The sequence below is a fragment of the Camellia sinensis genome, chromosome 4 (genome assembly GCF_055761805.1).
Source record: "Camellia sinensis isolate YWXY chromosome 4, ASM5576180v1, whole genome shotgun sequence".
In the NCBI taxonomy this organism is placed as follows: Eukaryota; Viridiplantae; Streptophyta; class Magnoliopsida; order Ericales; family Theaceae; genus Camellia; species Camellia sinensis.
Genome location: NC_138964.1, coordinates 217,703,157 through 217,717,730, shown reverse-complemented (window position 1 = coordinate 217,717,730; position 14,574 = coordinate 217,703,157). Strand labels below are relative to the sequence as shown.

Sequence of the window (14,574 nt, the reverse complement as noted above, 5' to 3'; positions counted from 1 at the left end):
TCGAAATTCAAGGTCTAAGGTAGGAGAACCATCTTCTTGAGCTTGCATTTGAGTTATATCTTGCATGATTCATGGAAGTTTAGTGAGTTGAGTCTAGAATTGGCTTAATGAGTTGAATTGAGGCTTAAATCATGCATGCATGTGCATATCTTGAAGTTTAGAGTTGTTTTCATGGAAATTATTGCATGCATGTCCATATTATTGTTATAATCCATGAATTCACCATGATTGGCTCATTTGATCTTGTGTTTGAAGCTTTAAGTTCATATAAGCTCATGCATGCTACATTTGAGTCTTGTTCTTGGAGTTTATTGAAATTGTGTTCAAATGGAACTACATTTGGGCTTTGATTTCTCTAATTGATCTTTGAAACATGTCATATTATGAGTTTACAAGTGTTTTCCAGAAAATTAGCCCAAAAGGATCGAATTTGGTACATTTAAAGTTGATTTTGAGCTTGAAGGTTCAATCTGGAATTTCCAGAATTTGGACTCACGCTCGAGCAAAGAACTCCACGCTCGAGCGTACACTTTGTGTTCATATAGTCCGCTCGAGCGAGGAAAGTGACGCTCGAGCGTGAAATGCGTGTAACCAGTACTTTGCATGTGTTTACAGTCCGCTCGAGCGAGGGAATGCACGCTTGAGCGAGGACTTGTGTCTCACGCTTGAGTGAAGGTCGAGCGCCCGTCGAGCGTGAATTTCGTTCATCCAGTACTTTTGCAGTCCGCTCGAGCAAGGAAAGTCATGCTCGAGCGGAGCTCCTTTGTCTGCATGTCCGCTCGAGCGTAGAAAGCCACGCTCGAGTGAGACCCCTGTTTTTTGAAAAGTGTTTATACATGCATCTTTGCATCCTCATTCCATCCTAGGTATTCTTAGGCCTAGTTTAAGGCATCTTAATGAGGATATTGATGTAGAACCACACCGAGGCAAATTAGGGATTAAGTTATTATTTCCCAACTGTGTAGCTTAGTGTGTGTTCGTTCTGTAACTGTGTAGGGTTAGCATCCGAGGACGCTCTAGCTACTTATAGCCCAGTGCTCTATGAGTAACAATGTTGTAAAGATATGTTCAATCATGAATATTTTCTGAATGAACAACTGTACTGCTTTCTGAAATGATATTTCTTACTGAATGAATGTTTGTCCTATTTGTGAACTGTATTCGTGGCATCCATAGCAATTTACTGTTACTGTTACTGTACTGTACTGTTACTGTCATAGAGATCCCTGTCGGTTCCCATGTTTGGAACCACTACTGTTTACTGATATGATGGCCATCAACTGACTGTTCGGTCTGTTAAGACCTACTGTACTGTTTTGCTATTGGATGTACCATATATGACTATTATAGTTTTTGAATGACTGTTATAGCATGAGATATGAGCCACAAATTGAATGACTGATATACTGATAAATGACTGTTTTCAATACTGAAAGGACATTCATTCATAACCTCTTTACGCATATGTTATTCACTGGGCTTTAGCTCACTGCTCTTATATATATGTAGGTGTTCAGGCACCGGACCGTTGCTAGGAGTGTCAGGCTAAGCCCTTGCTTTGTTAAGCCAACCTTTGTGCTTCACTTCGAGGTTCCAGATCTGTTCAAGCTAAGGCTGCTTTTGGGGTGTCTCAGATTCACCCTATCTGTCTCTGTTATGTATAGACTGAATGATATTTGTACTGTACTGTTATGGTGGGGATTTGGTCCCTAACCTGAATGCCTGTAAATGATGTATGTATATACTGTTTTTGTTCTGAATGTGCATATGCTATGAAAAGTCTTTTGCATACAGACTGTCACAGCTCATTGGACATCTTTTAATTACTGTTTTGGCTTCCGCCAGCCCCTGTACTCTGTATTACTGTTTTACTGTTAAGTAGGCCTTCGGTAATCTCAGATTACTGGCCGGTTACGGTGCTAAACCCATAGGGGCGGGTTTGGGTCGTGACACAAATCCTCCTCCACACCCACCCCACATACCAAACTTTTGTGAAAATTTATTTTCAGCCCAGACACAACTTCAAAGCACCTTAAAATTCTTTTAATAGTAACAACTTCAGACCATTCCGCATCACATAGGATTATGGTATCATCTGCATATTAGAGGTGGGATACATTAAAACCTCTATGACCCACATCCACTCCTTTAATAACTCCCATATCTTTTGCTCTTTTCAACATGATATTAAGCCCTTCAGCTGCAACATTAAACAAGAGGGGTGAGAGTGGATCACCTTGCCTTAATCCTCTCTTCGGACAAAACTCATCAGATGGAAACCCATTCACAAGTACAGAAACTCTAGATAAGGCAATGCATTCCTTGATCCACCCCAACCATTTTGCTCCAAAACCAAAGTTTACTAGCATCTGAAGGAGAAAATTCCAATTTAAAGCAGCTATTCCTACAGTGACCAATGCTTTAGAAATAGATCCATCTATCCTCATTGAATTGTTCTACAAATGAATTTGTTTCTATTCATGGATTAAACTTGTGAATGTTGCCCTCGATATTTGGATTTGACTAATGGGATGCAAGAATATTCTATATTGATTATTGACAATGGTTTTTTTCTTCATGATAAAGTGAAGGTTTCATCGTGCCTGGAGTTTTGCCTTTCTAAATTCTAACCTTTTCAATTTCCTTTCATTTTTTTAAATTTTTGTAGGAAACAGGAGGCATTGCCAATTTAAAAGTTCAAGATGTTGAGGGTATTGCAAGTGTTGAGGTGGGTATAAACAACTTGTTGCATCTTACACCTCATAAATGGAGTGCTACTTCTCCCTAGGTAATCACTTTAAGTTGAACTTGCACCCAAAAATGTAAACAAAATGTTCCTAGTCCTTAAGTTGCAATGGCTTTAAACATAAACTATCTAATGAGGTTGCAGTCCTAAATCGTTCATGGATTCTAGCCGCAATGTTTGCCTCACATTTACCACCGTGTGTCAACTTTTTGTTAGCTGAAATCTATCTACAAGTGCATTACTTATACAATTAAGATGTGCTTCTGTTCTTAAAATTTCGAATATTTTCTCAAATTGATGGTATGCTTTGTCCATCTGTATGCTTTCCCAACTAACAAAAGAGACGACAGTACAAGCTACAGGGGTGGCCTCCAATTTGGTTGAGATCATACAAGGTTTGGGCTTCAAACAACAAACATTGAACTTGAGCTTTGAGGATGAAGAAAACATTAACTAGGATCTCATATATTGATTTACCGGTCCGAACCTCACAAAGAAAGGGCATATTGAAGCACTTTATCAGAATCCTGTGTTGTAGGCTGACGCTGTAGAGTTGTTGTACTCACTTATCATAGTTTCGTAGGCATCCTCTATTTGTTTAGTGTTTGTTAACTTGTTATATCTCTGAAAGCAAACTAAGTTCATGTTCTTAATTGAAATTGTTTTTAGAACATGTGCAGTTCCATTAGTCAAGTTCATGGAGTTTCTTAGCTCGATTCGGCTCTCACAATTATATATTCTTTGTCGATACCAGTCACTTAAATTAGGTAGAGGTTTTGTTTATAATTGTGGGGTCAACTCATTGAAGTGAGTAGTGTTGTGCACTGGGTATGACCAGTGTTGTCAAAGTCGCGCCTAGGCGCAAGGCGAGTCGAGGCACACCATCTGCGCCTGTACAGGTACCAGGCGAGGCGGCTTGAGCCAGGCGAGCACCTTAGCCGCGACTTTAGCAAGGCGAGAGAGGCGCAAGGCCCTCGCCTAGGCGCGACTGAGTGTTTAATCTGTAGATCTGATCTAACGACTCAGATGCGACTCAGATGAACCTTTTGAATGGCTCGTAATCACAGAGGATCAGAACTCATGTACCATATGAGCCAAATAGGACTCAGATTAACCCTAATCGAAGTCGTCTCTCCCTCTTTCGCCTCGCAATCGACTTCGAGCTGCTGGAGCTGGACTTGGTCTGCGACTACGACTGCGACACAAGAGCTGGACTTCGACTGCGACACTGGATCGACTTCGGCATCGTAGGTTCGACTCTCTCTCCCCTTCTCCTTCTTCTTCGTCTTCGACACTGGTCGTTCGACTTTCATATTTTTTTTTTCCTTTTCTTTTTTTTTTTTTCCTTCGACTTTCAGTTCAGTCCTCTCTTTTCTTTTCTTTTCTTTTTTCCTTTTCTTTTTTTTTCAATTATTTGAGTCTATTTTTTTCCTTCAGTTCAGTCCATTCCTTTTCTTTTTCTTTTCAATTATTAATTTTTTCTTCTTCATTCGACTTTCTTTTTCTTTATTTTTTTTTCATTAATGATTATTACATTCATTATGATTATTACATAAATAAATAAATTAATTCATACATACATAAATAAAAAAAATAGATACATTACAGTACATTCGTTATGATTATATTGAAATTGATTCATCATTATACTGAAATTAATTAATTGATCATTAATTAAAAAAATGGAAAATTGATTCATAAGTTAATTAATTCATACATTCATTACATTACATACATTGAATCATAACATTAATTAATTCATAAATTGATTCATAAGTTAATTAAAAAAATAGAAAATTGATTAATTAATTAGAAAAGATGAATGTGTTGTGATTAATAAGAATTTAATGTGTTGTATGTGTTGTGATTAATGTGATTAATAAGAATTTAATAAAAAATTAATTGATTAATAAAGATGAATCAATTTATCAATTAATCAATTTATTGTGTTGTGATTAAAAAAATAGAAAATTGATTGATTAATTAATTGATAAATTGATTCATAAGTTAATCAATTTATTAATGTGATGAATTAATAAATTGGTCAAAGTTTTTCTTGAAAAAATAATGTAACATAGGAATGAATGTAATGGAATGTAATGTACATTAATTAATTAATTCATCATTAATTAAAAAAAATAGAAAATTGATTCATACATTACATACATTAATTAATTCATCACATAACATACATTACATTCATTATACTGAAATTGTTTTTCTGTTATTTATTTTTTGTGTTGTGTAGTAAGTACTAAGTAGAAAATGACATTGGAAAGTAATAGAAAAGATCCGGCGTGGCAATATGCCCATTTGGTGGAGGAGAATAATTTAAACAAGTTTGAGTGTAATTTTTGTGGTAAAGTATCAAATGGAGGTGTTTATCGGGTAAAACAACACCTTGCGGGAGGTTATAGGAATGTTACTGCTTGCCCGAAGTGTCCTTCTCATGTAAGAGAAGAGATTAGAGAGTTCATGTCCAAAAAAAAGACACAAAAAGAAGAAATGAACATGTTGCCTGATTTTGATGACATGGACATGTAAGATGAAGATGAAGATGATGATGTTGTTGAGATCAATGTCAATCAACACCGCAAGTTGACAAGTAGTAGCCAAGGTTCATCCAAATCCAAATCCAAATCAAAAATGCCAAAGAGAAAAGGGCCTATGGATGTTTACTTCACACCCAATCCTGAATCAGTGGTGAAATATCGAAGAGACCAAGCAAAAGGGAAACAAACAAAAATTGATGCAAATGACCCTTACAAAAAAGAAATGAGAGCTCGGGCACTGCAAAGATTTGCAAGGTGGATGTATGATGTTGGTATCCCTTTCAATGCAGTAAATTATGAGAGTTTTGGAACAATGATTGAAGCCATTGGCCAATATGGTCCTGGTATGAAGCCACCGACTTACCATGAAGTGCGGGTTACCCAACTCAAAAAAGAAGTGAAACATACTGAAGATTTGATGAAGTATCATAAAGAGGATTGTGAAAAATACGGGTGTTCCATAATGGCTGATGGTTGGACTGATAAGAGAGGAAGGATATTGATTAACTTTTTAGTTAATTGTCCAAGAGGAACCATGTTTGTTGAGTCGGTTGATGCTTCTAGCTATTCAAAGGATGGGCAAAAGCTATTTGAATTACTAGACAAGTTTGTGGAGAAAGTTGGAAAAGAGAATGTGGTGCAATTTATCACTGATAGCGCTGCAGCTAATGTGTTGGCGGGTAAGAATATTTCCTCATTCCTTACATCAAAATTGTTTACTCATAGTTTGTTTTGTATTTAAAATTTAAAAACTTGAAAATAATAATTCTTCATTATTGTTACATTATAGGGAGGTTTTTGGAAGCTAAGTATGAACACTTGTATTGGACACCATGTGCTGCTCATTGTTTGGACTTGATGTTAGAAGACATTTTCAAGATACCTAGACTGAAAAAGACATTTGAAAGGGGTATTGCAGTACATGGCTACATTTACAATCGGCCTACATTGCTAAACATGATGAGGCGCTATACAAATTTAAAGAATTTGATCAAGCCTGCAAAAACTAGATTTGCAACCGCCTTTTTGACTTTGTCTAGGATGCATAAACAAAAAAACAATTTGAGAAAGATGGTCACCTTCGAAGACTGGACCTCAAGCAAATGAGCAAAGGAGCCACAAGGTAAAAGAATGGCACAAACTTTGTTGATGCCTTCATTTTGGAATACTGTTGTGTTTGCCCTTAAGGTCTCGAGTCCTCTTGTCAAAGTGCTTAGATTGGTTAATACCGAGAAGAAACCTCCCATGGGATACATTTATGAGGCAATGGATAGGGCAAAAGAATGCATTGCAAGTTCATTTGATCATAAAGAAGAGAAGTATAATGAAATCTTCGAAATCATTGACAAAAGATGGGATGTTCAATTGCATCGACCTTTACATGCAGCTGTGCATTTTCTTAACCCAGAATTCTTTTACCCAAAAGCGTTAGAGGTGCAAAGAGATCATGAAGTGATGAATGGGTTTTATGAATGCATGCAAAGGTTGGTCTCGGATGTCACTGTTCAAGATTTGATCACTAATGAGATGAGTATTTATATGAAGGCTGAGAGTCTTTTTGGCAAGGCTGTTGCGATTAGGCAAAGAAATACAAGAGCACCAGGTAATATATTATAGACTCATAGAGTTTATTTTTAGTAATACTTTTAGTAAAACTTAATACTTAGTAACAATTATTTCTAACTAGTGGATTATCATAGCTGATTGGTGGGCATCATATGGTTCTTATACTCCAAACTTGCAAACTTTTGCCATAAAAGTCCTTAGCCTAACATGTAGTTCATCGGGTTGTGAACGAAATTGGAGTGTATTCGAACATGTGAGTATTTAACATTCAAACTAATTTTTTGTTTAATTCAAATAGTTTTTATTCTCATTATATAGAATTTAATATCTTTTTAATACTTGCAGCTTCATAGCAAGAAAAGAAACAGACTGGAACAGCAATATCTCAATGATTTAGTGTATGTCAAATACAATAGAACATTGAGATTTAGGTATGACATGCGCAACACTCTTGATCCCATATCTTTGCAAAATATTGATGAAAGCAATGAGTGGTTGCTTGGGAGGATGGATGGAGAATCAGATGAAAATAATGAGCCTGTGTTTGATGATGATGATGGCTTGACGTGGGCCACTGTTGCTAGAGCTTCTGGAGTAGAAGAAAGTAGCCATGCAAGTAGAGCAACAAATTCACACTCAAAGTCACAACGGAGGATATCTAAATCATCAACATTGACTCCACTTCAATTAATAGATGAAGAGGAAGCGGGCTCAGATGACACAGAGGAAGAAGATGTTGAGGGATACAAATCAACTGATGGAGAAGAAGATGATAGTTTGCTTGCCATTGATGTTGAGGATGATGATTGACTGACACCGACCTAACCTACCCTTTCTTTTGATATTGATGTTTTTAAGTGTTAAGACATATATTAATATTTGTTGAATATTTATGTTTTGGATGTTTAGTGTTTATGTTTTTATTTTATTAAATGTGGATTATTTGATCTTTGAAAATTGGAATGTTATGTAATATGCACTTTCATGGCTTTGAGAATTATTCTATATTTTGTATTAAATCTTGATTACTTTTTATTTTTTAAAAAATTGTCTTACTACTATGAATGATTAGTCTATATTAATTTTTCTATTTTTTACGAATACTGTGCGCCTTACTTCAATAAAGCCCGCGCCTCGCCTTGCGCCTTGCACCTAGGCTCCAAGAGACCTTCGGTGCCTTAGTGCGCCTTGAGCCTTTAAAAACACTGGGTATGACTTACATTGCTATATTACCTGCACGAAATAGAAACAAATAAACCTCTATAAAACTATTCTAATTTTACATTTAGCTGGTTGAATAGTGATTGTTTCTTAGAATTTGATTTCCCACTTATATAATATATAACTTTGTTTTCAACTAGTGAAGTTATACCATGTTCTTTTCTCCTCTAATATATGTTTTTAGATGGTATCTCTATGCTCTAAACCAGACATTTACTCGGTACATCCACAAGCGAACTTATCTTTTGATTAAAAGTTCATAAAGGTGATATCATAATGCTTAAACCTTTAATTAATGACTGTTTAGGGGACAGTGGCCAGTTGTAATACAAAATTAGTTGTATCCTAATACAAATTTAATCTTTCCCTCCTTGGCAGAACATAGCAACATCAATATCAACTCATCAACAACTCTGTCTCAATTACTTTGGGGTCAACTGTATAGATCTATTTTTCTTCAATTAATTCATGCATATCAAAATCAACTTAATTTTAAAAACAAAAATGAACACATTGATACTCCCGTGATGAGAGGTACTCAACTTAGGACCAACATAGGTCAACTACAGACCTGAGATGTATTTTACACGACACAAAAGTTACTAAGAACAATAAGAGTACAGATAAACTTCTTTAAAATCTTCTCAATAAGGCTTAAATAAATGAGCCGGAAATAGAGAAATTGGATTATCATCATGGCTAGGTTTAAGTGATCGCAATTTCAAACACATCGTGCCTAATCTCCAATGTAACGAGAAGTTAGTTCTATGATTCTTCATTAGTGTGTCAACCTAAGCATAAGAGAAGCTTTGGCCTGCACAACGAGAGTGTCAAATCTTATCACTTTGGCCTGTCGGGTAACTAATTTATTACTGTAAATTCCAAATCCCCTAGGGAAGCAAGATTCGCATTGGTTTGGCTGAGAACTTTTTGGGAATTGGTATAAAATATTTCAGAACATATCTACCTTAGTTAATGGGATGTTTGTCCTACTAATCAGCCCGATAAATTTTTTCTGAAAAATATATATGTTTGTTAGGACTGAGATTGGCTGCTTTAAAAGGTTTATTTATATATATATATATATATATAGATTTTGAACAAGTTTACATATTTTGATAATTAATATGCCTGGAAAGTTGTACACGTATGTACATAGATTTAATAAAAAAAAAATTTTCATAAAATTAATCATTTGTGAATATACAGTTCAAAAGACTCCAAAACCTTGCTTATAAACCAACCCTTTTGGTTTAACCAACAAATTTATTTATGAACCATATTAATCAACTGGTTGAATTGAGATCTTTCAACAAATTCACATTTTTTATATTTTTATCACATTTCAACAGTTCACATTGTTGACAAGGTAAACTCATCTAACCGTCGCTACAACAAAATGCACATTCGGCGACCAAATTTGGCAACTAAAAAAAATTTAGTCGCCAAAAGTAAAATATTTAGCTACTATTTTTTTTTAGTTGGGGGTATATTGTTTTTTGGCGACTAAAAAAAATTTTAGCTGCTAAAAATGCTAGAATTAGCGACCAAAAAAAATTTTAGTCGCCGTATATTGAGTTTTGGCAACTAAACCATTTAGTCGCCGAATGAAAAATAAAAAATTATTTTTTTACCTTTGGTGACTAAAATTTTAGTCACCAAAAGTTTATTTTCAGCGACAAAAAAAATTTTAGTCGCCAAAAAAGAATTTTATTGTTATTTGGCGACCAAAAATATATTTAGTCGCGAAAGGTTGTAATATTTGTTTTACAGGGAAACAAATTATTTTTGGCGCCTGATATATTTACACTCTGTTCTGTCTCTCTCACACACACACACAATATACACTTCTGTCTCAAGCACTAGCAACCCTCACCCCCACTCACCATCTCGACTCACCATCTTTGCTAACAATTACCATCGAACTTCCACCACCGACCATCGCGGCTCACGCTACTGCCGCTGACCATCGCGGCTCTCGTCACCGTCACTCACCATCGCGGCCCCCCTCCCAGCCACATTCAGGTTTTTCTCTCTTTCTATCTATCTATCTATCTATCTATCTATCTATCTATCTATCTATCTATCTCTCTCTCTCTCTCTCTCTCTCTCTCTCTCTCTCTCTCTCTCTCTCTCCATTTCACCATCTCGGATTTAGGGTTTTATTTTATTTTTGATGCTATAGGATTTTGATAAAATCATTTTAGGGATTTATTCTTTTTCTACATTTGAAGCACATATGAGCTCCAAGCTGTGTTTAATTCCAAACTTTTGTTGCTCTATTTAAGCAATCGTGAAGAACTGCTTGAATTGCTGAGTAGAGTTATATGTGTATATATATAGTATTATTAGGTAGATAGCAATTGATTTAAGGTACTAAACAATTTAAGAATATTATTAGTAGGTAAGTTAATAGAAAATTTTAGGAATATACTGATATAGATTATATATGCTTGCAGTTCTTCCTCTAAGGAGTATAGATTGATATAGATTATATATATTCATGCTCTGTTTTTTCCCCTTCTATTGCTTCAGAGTTATACAGTTGATGAGAGGAAATTTTAGTTGTTGATGCTCAGGCTCTGTTTTTTTCCCTTCTTGAATGACACTGGGTAGATATACAAGTGTGCCAATAGACAAGCACAACTTCTTTTTTTTAATATGCTTTATTTGTTATGCCATATAATGAACCAAGTATGCTCTGAATACCTATAAATCTTTCCTATGTATTTCAACAAAAATCAGCTTAATTAAAATCTTCCATCCATTCATGCAAATATATAAATGGTTTAATCTAGGCAAAGCTCTCCCTTCCCAAGGCTACAACCTCCAATGTTGTTATATATATATATATATCATAAGCCATAAACAAGAACCTTTTCTTTAAGCAGAACTCTTCAAATGTCCTCTACAATCTCAACTGCCTTTGAATAGAATAACTGATGATAGTGAATAATGGATCTCCACAACATCTCCCTCTCTTGTCCAATGACAAAAACCCAAATTTCAGCCGAAGGTAACACTTGTCCAATTGCCTTCCACATGGTTAGTACACATGTCAAGCAGAAGGTAACGCCTGTCAGAATAATAGAACATTAAGAGTTGCTGTAGAAAACAAGTAGCATACTATGTTGGGTTTATAATATGTAAACTCACAATTTAAATATATCGCTTAGCCTTTAATTGGGTAGTTGTTAGCAACCCCTAATTTTTCTTGCTATTGAGGTAGTTCGGTGTCCATAGTTATTAACTCTATAAGGTTAAAACTGAAGCTTCTAGAACTCTTGCTAATCTTGGCATGTAATATCTGGTGTGCTTCTTTTTACCCAAAAATAAAATAAAATGAAAAAAAGATTTATAACCTGGTTAAAATAATTTTGTAGGGTGTTCATCCTTGTGATAGGAGGAGAAGCATCAGTGACTATCAATGCCTTTTTCCAACGGTGGATTTTTCACTGGCAAGTATTTTGATATTAGTAATGCTTACGTAAAGTGGTACTAAACATTTGTTTGCAATGCTATCATTACTATCAATTGAACATATTGAAGCATGGTCCTATTACATTCATAATACCTTTTGACTTTGTTAGATAGAAAGTGACGATGGTTTATTATGGAAAGCCAATATAAAAGAGACAAAGGAAGAACTTGCAGCTAGGGGAATGGAGTTCATGAACTGGTGAATACCTTTTGATATTCATGTCAATAAAGTGGATTTATTGATTCTTTCTGGATCCTTTAATGCATTTTAAAAGTACCTAAGTCAGATACATGTGAATTAAAGATTGCGCATGAAACTTTAGACTCCAAGACTATTACCCCAATTATCTTCTCATGTTTCAATATTAAATTATTGAGTATGAAAAAGGTGTTGTCATGGCAAAAAGTGTTTTATTAAATTGTGTATTGGTGTCACATGATAATTTCATTTCTGGTGCCTAAATGTATGCACAAGATGCTCAATGTGCTGTCATAGTAAATCTCTGTAACCACTTGAAGAACACAGATCCCTTTGTGTTGTCCCGAGTTGCATACTTAGCTTGACTTTTATCCTTTTCTATTGCATTAGGTAGTCTGGTGCACATGTCCTTTTCAACTCATCATTCACAAGAACATCTATAATTCTGTATGTGTAGCTTCATTTCATATCAATTTATTTATTTATTTTTGGTGGGTAATATTCATCTCAATTAGTGATGAACATGTATTTAAATGGTTCCCAATAAATAAAAGTTACAATTGTTTTGTTGATTTACCAGATAGATTGTTCCCTCCACCCCTCCACCCCTAAAACCAACTTGTCTATGTCTTCGTACAACTATTTTTCTCATAAGTTGGTATATTCATCATGATGTTTAATTTGTAGTGTAACTTTGTCAAAACTCAAGCCTCGATAGCCAGCTGCTTATTATTATCTTACAATGTTCAGAACTTCAAGATACACGGTAAACATCCCATTCAAAGACATGCATGGATAATTTGATTATGTCATTTATAATAAGATTTGGTAATATTGTCTTTTTGGCCAATTATCAACTATATTCTTAGGGGCCTATCACAAAACTCTGAAATCAGGCCAGCCATTTTTTTGACTAGGCCTAGGATTTATATGTTAGTTTAGTCTTTGGCCAATTATGAACTATATAGTTTTTTGGTTGTTGCAAATTAGATTGTGTAGTTTTTTGGTTGTTGAGAAGTAGATGGTTTCAGAAAGGTTCTTATTGTGCATGTTAGTTTGGCAAAATTGTGAACCGAATGAAATTTTCATCATGTTTGAAGGGTTATTTGTTGAGAAGAGAAAAATGTATCCTTCCATTCTGGGTGGGTACGATTGATGGCAGAGTGGGCTGCATAACTCTATAGGGTTCTCAATCTGTGGCCCTTGCATGTTTTTTAAAAACAAAAAATTGGTTCCTTTTAATTATCAAAGTTATTGACATTTTTGCATGCAATGTTTTGACAGGTATGTTGACACTTTCAACAAAGAGGCTGGGAATCAAACAAACTTATTCCAGTCACCTTGAGTTCCATCCATTCATCAAACCTGCTAGTGGTGGTAATCCAAAATTTTTCGTTCCCACACCAGCATCTTCTAGTGAACTGACAATTGATACTACAACAGATAGTGCACAAGAAACTACATCAATTACTGAAAATTTATCAAATCTCATTGCCAATAACTCAATCCAACAGATGGATTATATTCTGTTTTCTTTTTATAATTGTTATAATTTGAAATGTCAATTTTTTTTGGAAATCCAATGTTTTTGTATGTAATATTTAATTTAGATGGATTACACTTGGTTGGTGTGGGTTTATATGATATTTGGAATATGATGTTACAAGTTAAAGTTTTTTGATAGTTGATAATGAAATGAGTATTATTGATAATGGATTTAGATGATAATTGATAGATGTATTATTCTGTATATGTACAGTTTATAAGTTGCATTGATAAATAGGGCTTTTGGTGACTAAACATTTAGTAGCCAAAAAATAAGAAGGGAATTTGTTGGCGACTAAATAGTTAGTAGCTAAAAAAAATGAAAGTTTTTTGTGACTAAAATATTAGTAGCTGAAAAGGAGCACTATTATTTTAGCGACTAAAAAGTTGGTAGCCAAAAAGGATTGCGACGTTTTTAGCGACTAAATATTTTAGTCACTAAAACAAAAAATCACATTTATTGGAAATTTTGGGCAACTAAATTTTTAGTCGCCAATTGTTGACTTTTGGCGACTAAAAAAAATTGGTCGCCAATACCTTTCCTTTTGGCTACTAATTTTTTAGTTGCCAATTTAGGATTTTTGGCGACTAAATATTTTTTAGTCACCAATACCTTCCCCAACAATCTTCCCACGACCAAGCTGGCGACCAAACCATTTAGTCGAGAAATCTTTTTGGCGACTAAAATTTTGATTTTTGGTGACTAAAAATTTAGTCGTCAAAAGTGCAATTTCTTGTAGTGCAATTTCTTGTAGTGCATCGACTGATAATTGGTTATGCCTTGTCTAATGAAATTAGATAATATACTCCCTATCATTGAATCATGTTTTTGTAAATTCAGGTTTTCTGAAATTTTTACGTAATTCAATAATTAAGAATGTATTGAGATAGAAAAATAAAAAAATTAAAGACAAAATCTATGATCATACGTGAATAAGTGATAGTGAAGTTTCATTTTTGTTTGTTGAGTCAGTGTATTGATTAAATCTTGTTCCTTCCTTGGTTAAGGATAGAGAGTTTGTTGATATAATTTGTGAGTTTATAGTGTAACATAAACTCAATAAAATTCTATTTGTATTTACTATCGATTCATGCACTTGAGTTGTCTATGAGTTTTGTGATAGTTTGTTATTATTTTTAATAAGTTTGATTATTCTATAAATAGTTTGCATTTAATTCCACCAGTCACTACAACATTTTCTTAGTTTAGTGACATTTAAAAGTGCCACAAAACTATTAGTTTAATGACATTTTTCAATTTTGTG

At 34.5% G+C, this 14,574-nt stretch overlaps 2 protein-coding genes and 1 long non-coding RNA gene across 3 annotated transcripts; all 3 read left to right on the top strand.

The window, feature by feature from the left end:
* The first annotated feature begins 5,042 nt into the window (after nucleotides 1-5,042).
* Nucleotides 5,043-7,228, top strand: LOC114256169 (uncharacterized). Its single transcript, XM_028195775.2, has 4 exons — nucleotides 5,043-5,978; nucleotides 6,089-6,901; nucleotides 6,999-7,117; nucleotides 7,210-7,228. The coding sequence occupies exons 1-2, from the start codon at nucleotides 5,393-5,395 to the stop codon at nucleotides 6,403-6,405; spliced, it is 903 nt and encodes a 300-aa protein (XP_028051576.2). The 5' UTR covers nucleotides 5,043-5,392; the 3' UTR covers nucleotides 6,406-6,901; nucleotides 6,999-7,117; nucleotides 7,210-7,228.
* Nucleotides 6,430-7,674, top strand: LOC114256094 (uncharacterized). The gene is made up of 3 exons (XM_082924117.1): nucleotides 6,430-6,901; nucleotides 6,999-7,117; nucleotides 7,210-7,674. The coding sequence occupies exons 1-3, from the start codon at nucleotides 6,430-6,432 to the stop codon at nucleotides 7,672-7,674; spliced, it is 1,056 nt and encodes a 351-aa protein (XP_082780243.1).
* Nucleotides 7,675-9,911: 2,237 nt separating this feature from the next.
* LOC114285066 (uncharacterized) lies at nucleotides 9,912-13,476 on the top strand. Its single transcript, XR_014365859.1, has 4 exons — nucleotides 9,912-10,110; nucleotides 11,469-11,764; nucleotides 12,452-12,530; nucleotides 13,049-13,476. It is a non-coding gene; the product is annotated as an uncharacterized LOC114285066 (long non-coding RNA).
* The last annotated feature ends 1,098 nt before the right edge of the window (nucleotides 13,477-14,574 follow it).

Coding starts and splice junctions, on each gene's coding strand:
- LOC114256169 (XM_028195775.2), top strand. CDS start 5,393: ATGCCAAAGAGAAAAGGGCCTATGGATGTTTACTTCACACCCAATCCT. Junction 5,979..6,088: donor TGCAGCTAATGTGTTGGCGG/GTAAGAATATTT, acceptor GTTACATTATAG/GGAGGTTTTTGGAAGCTAAG.
- LOC114256094 (XM_082924117.1), top strand. CDS start 6,430: ATGGCACAAACTTTGTTGATGCCTTCATTTTGGAATACTGTTGTGTTT. Junction 6,902..6,998: donor AAGAAATACAAGAGCACCAG/GTAATATATTAT, acceptor GGATTATCATAG/CTGATTGGTGGGCATCATAT. Junction 7,118..7,209: donor ATTGGAGTGTATTCGAACAT/GTGAGTATTTAA, acceptor TAATACTTGCAG/CTTCATAGCAAGAAAAGAAA.